The sequence below is a fragment of the Etheostoma cragini genome, chromosome 7 (genome assembly GCF_013103735.1).
Source record: "Etheostoma cragini isolate CJK2018 chromosome 7, CSU_Ecrag_1.0, whole genome shotgun sequence".
NCBI classification, from domain to species: Eukaryota; Metazoa; Chordata; class Actinopteri; order Perciformes; family Percidae; genus Etheostoma; species Etheostoma cragini.
In genome coordinates, this window is record NC_048413.1 from 27,483,082 (window position 1) to 27,484,954 (window position 1,873).

The window sequence follows — 1,873 nt, forward strand, 5'->3', positions numbered from 1 at the left end:
AGGCAGACAGGCAGACAGACAGACAGGTTAGTGTTTCTACAGACAGACAGACAGACAGACAGGTTAGTGTTTCTACAGACAGACAGACAGACAGACAGGTTAGTGTTTCTACAGACAGACAGGCAGACAGACAGACAGGCAGGCAGACAGACAGGTTGGTTAGTGTTTCTACAGGCAGACAGACAGGCAGACAGACAGGTTGGTTAGTGTTTCTACAGACAGACAGACAGGCAGACAGACAGGTTAGTGTTTCTACAGACAGACAGACAGACAGACAGGTTAGTGTTTCTACAGGCAGACAGACAGACAGACAGACAGGTTAGTGTTTCTACAGGCAGACAGACAGGCAGACAGACAGGTTGGTTAGTGTTTCTACAGACAGACAGACAGGCAGACAGACAGACAGACAGACAGGCAGACAGACAGGCAGACAGACAGGTTGGTTAGTGTTTCTACAGACAGACAGACAGGCAGACAGACAGGTTGGTTAGTGTTTCTACAGACAGACAGACAGGCAGACAGACAGGTTAGTGTTTCTACAGACAGACAGACAGGCAGACAGACAGGTTAGTGTTTCTACAGACAGACAGACAGACGTGCATTTACCTTGAGGAAGGAGTAGAGGCAGATCGACATCCAGTTGGTCAACATCTTCTCGACAACTGTCTCAGTCCTGAAACACAGACAGACAGGCAGACAGACAGGCAGACAGACAGACAGACAGACAGACAGACAGACAGACAGACAGGCAGACAGACAGACAGACAGGCAGACAGACAGACAGACAGACAGACAGACAGACAGACAGACAGACAGACAGATAGACAGACAGACAGACAGACAGACAGACAGAAGGATTTAATTGTTCCATTTTGCTCGTGATCTCGCGCTAACGGCGTTAGCTTCGCTAGTTAACAGCCGTCTGCAGTTCGTTGTTTACAGACGAAGGTGCGTTTGTTTTACGTACCGGCGCAGCATGAGTTTGGGGTTCTTGGCGACGTACTGCTGCACCAGGTCCTGCAGCAGACTCTTCATGACCTCGGTGAAGTACTCCAGCTTGTCGTGCAGGGCCATGGTGAGCAGGCTGGCCACGTAGCCCCGGTCCCTCTGGGAGAACCCCTGCTGGGCCTCCAGCGTGTGGATGAACTGGGGGACGGAGACAGGACAGACCGTCACATGCACGTCAACGCGTCCACATTGGCGGAAGGGGGGTATTTGGAGCATTTTAGGCCTTTAACCCTCGTGTTGTCACCACTTGAGTTATTTGGGGTTTTAGAAACAATTCTATAATAACATTTTACTTCATAATCTATCAACAAATATTTTCTTTATCTCAATTTCAAACAACTGAGATAACATATATATTAGGGAATGGAGACGAAAAGGTGGCAAAAAAGGAGATGAAAAAGTGATGAAAAGAAGATGAAAAGGCGACAACAAGGCGACGAAAAGGTGCAAAAAGGAGACGAAAAAGTGACAAAAAAGAGACAACAAGGAGACAAAAAATGAGACAAAAAAGAGACAAAAATGAGACAAAAAGGTGTCAAAAAGGTGGGAAAGAAGCAACTACAAGGTTACAAAAAAGGTGTCAAAAAGGAGACGAAAAGGAGACGAAAATGTGCAAAAAGGAGACGAAAATGTGCAAAAAGGAGACAAAAAAGTCAATATCAGCTGCAGGTTAGAAGGCCATCACAGTGACAGAGGAAAAGGACGGACATGGCTATAGACCATAATAACCATAATAACCATAACACCCATAATACCCGTGACACCCGTGACCCCAGTGACACCCGGACCCACGTGACCCCAGTGACACCCGTGACCCCAGTGACCCCCGTGACCCCCGTGACCCCCGTGACACCGTGACCCCAGT

The 1,873-nt window shown here is 47.9% G+C and overlaps 1 protein-coding gene across 1 annotated transcript in view; it reads right to left on the bottom strand.

Annotated features, from left to right (window-relative positions):
* Positions 1-1,543: 1,543 nt before the first annotated feature.
* LOC117948305 (plexin-B3-like) overlaps positions 1,544-1,873 on the bottom strand; it is a 5,267-nt gene continuing 4,937 nt past the window's right edge. Inside the window, exon 8 of the mRNA XM_034877891.1 lies at positions 1,544-1,566. Coding sequence (XP_034733782.1) covers positions 1,544-1,566 — 23 coding nt within the window. The remainder of the gene's footprint in view (positions 1,567-1,873) is intronic.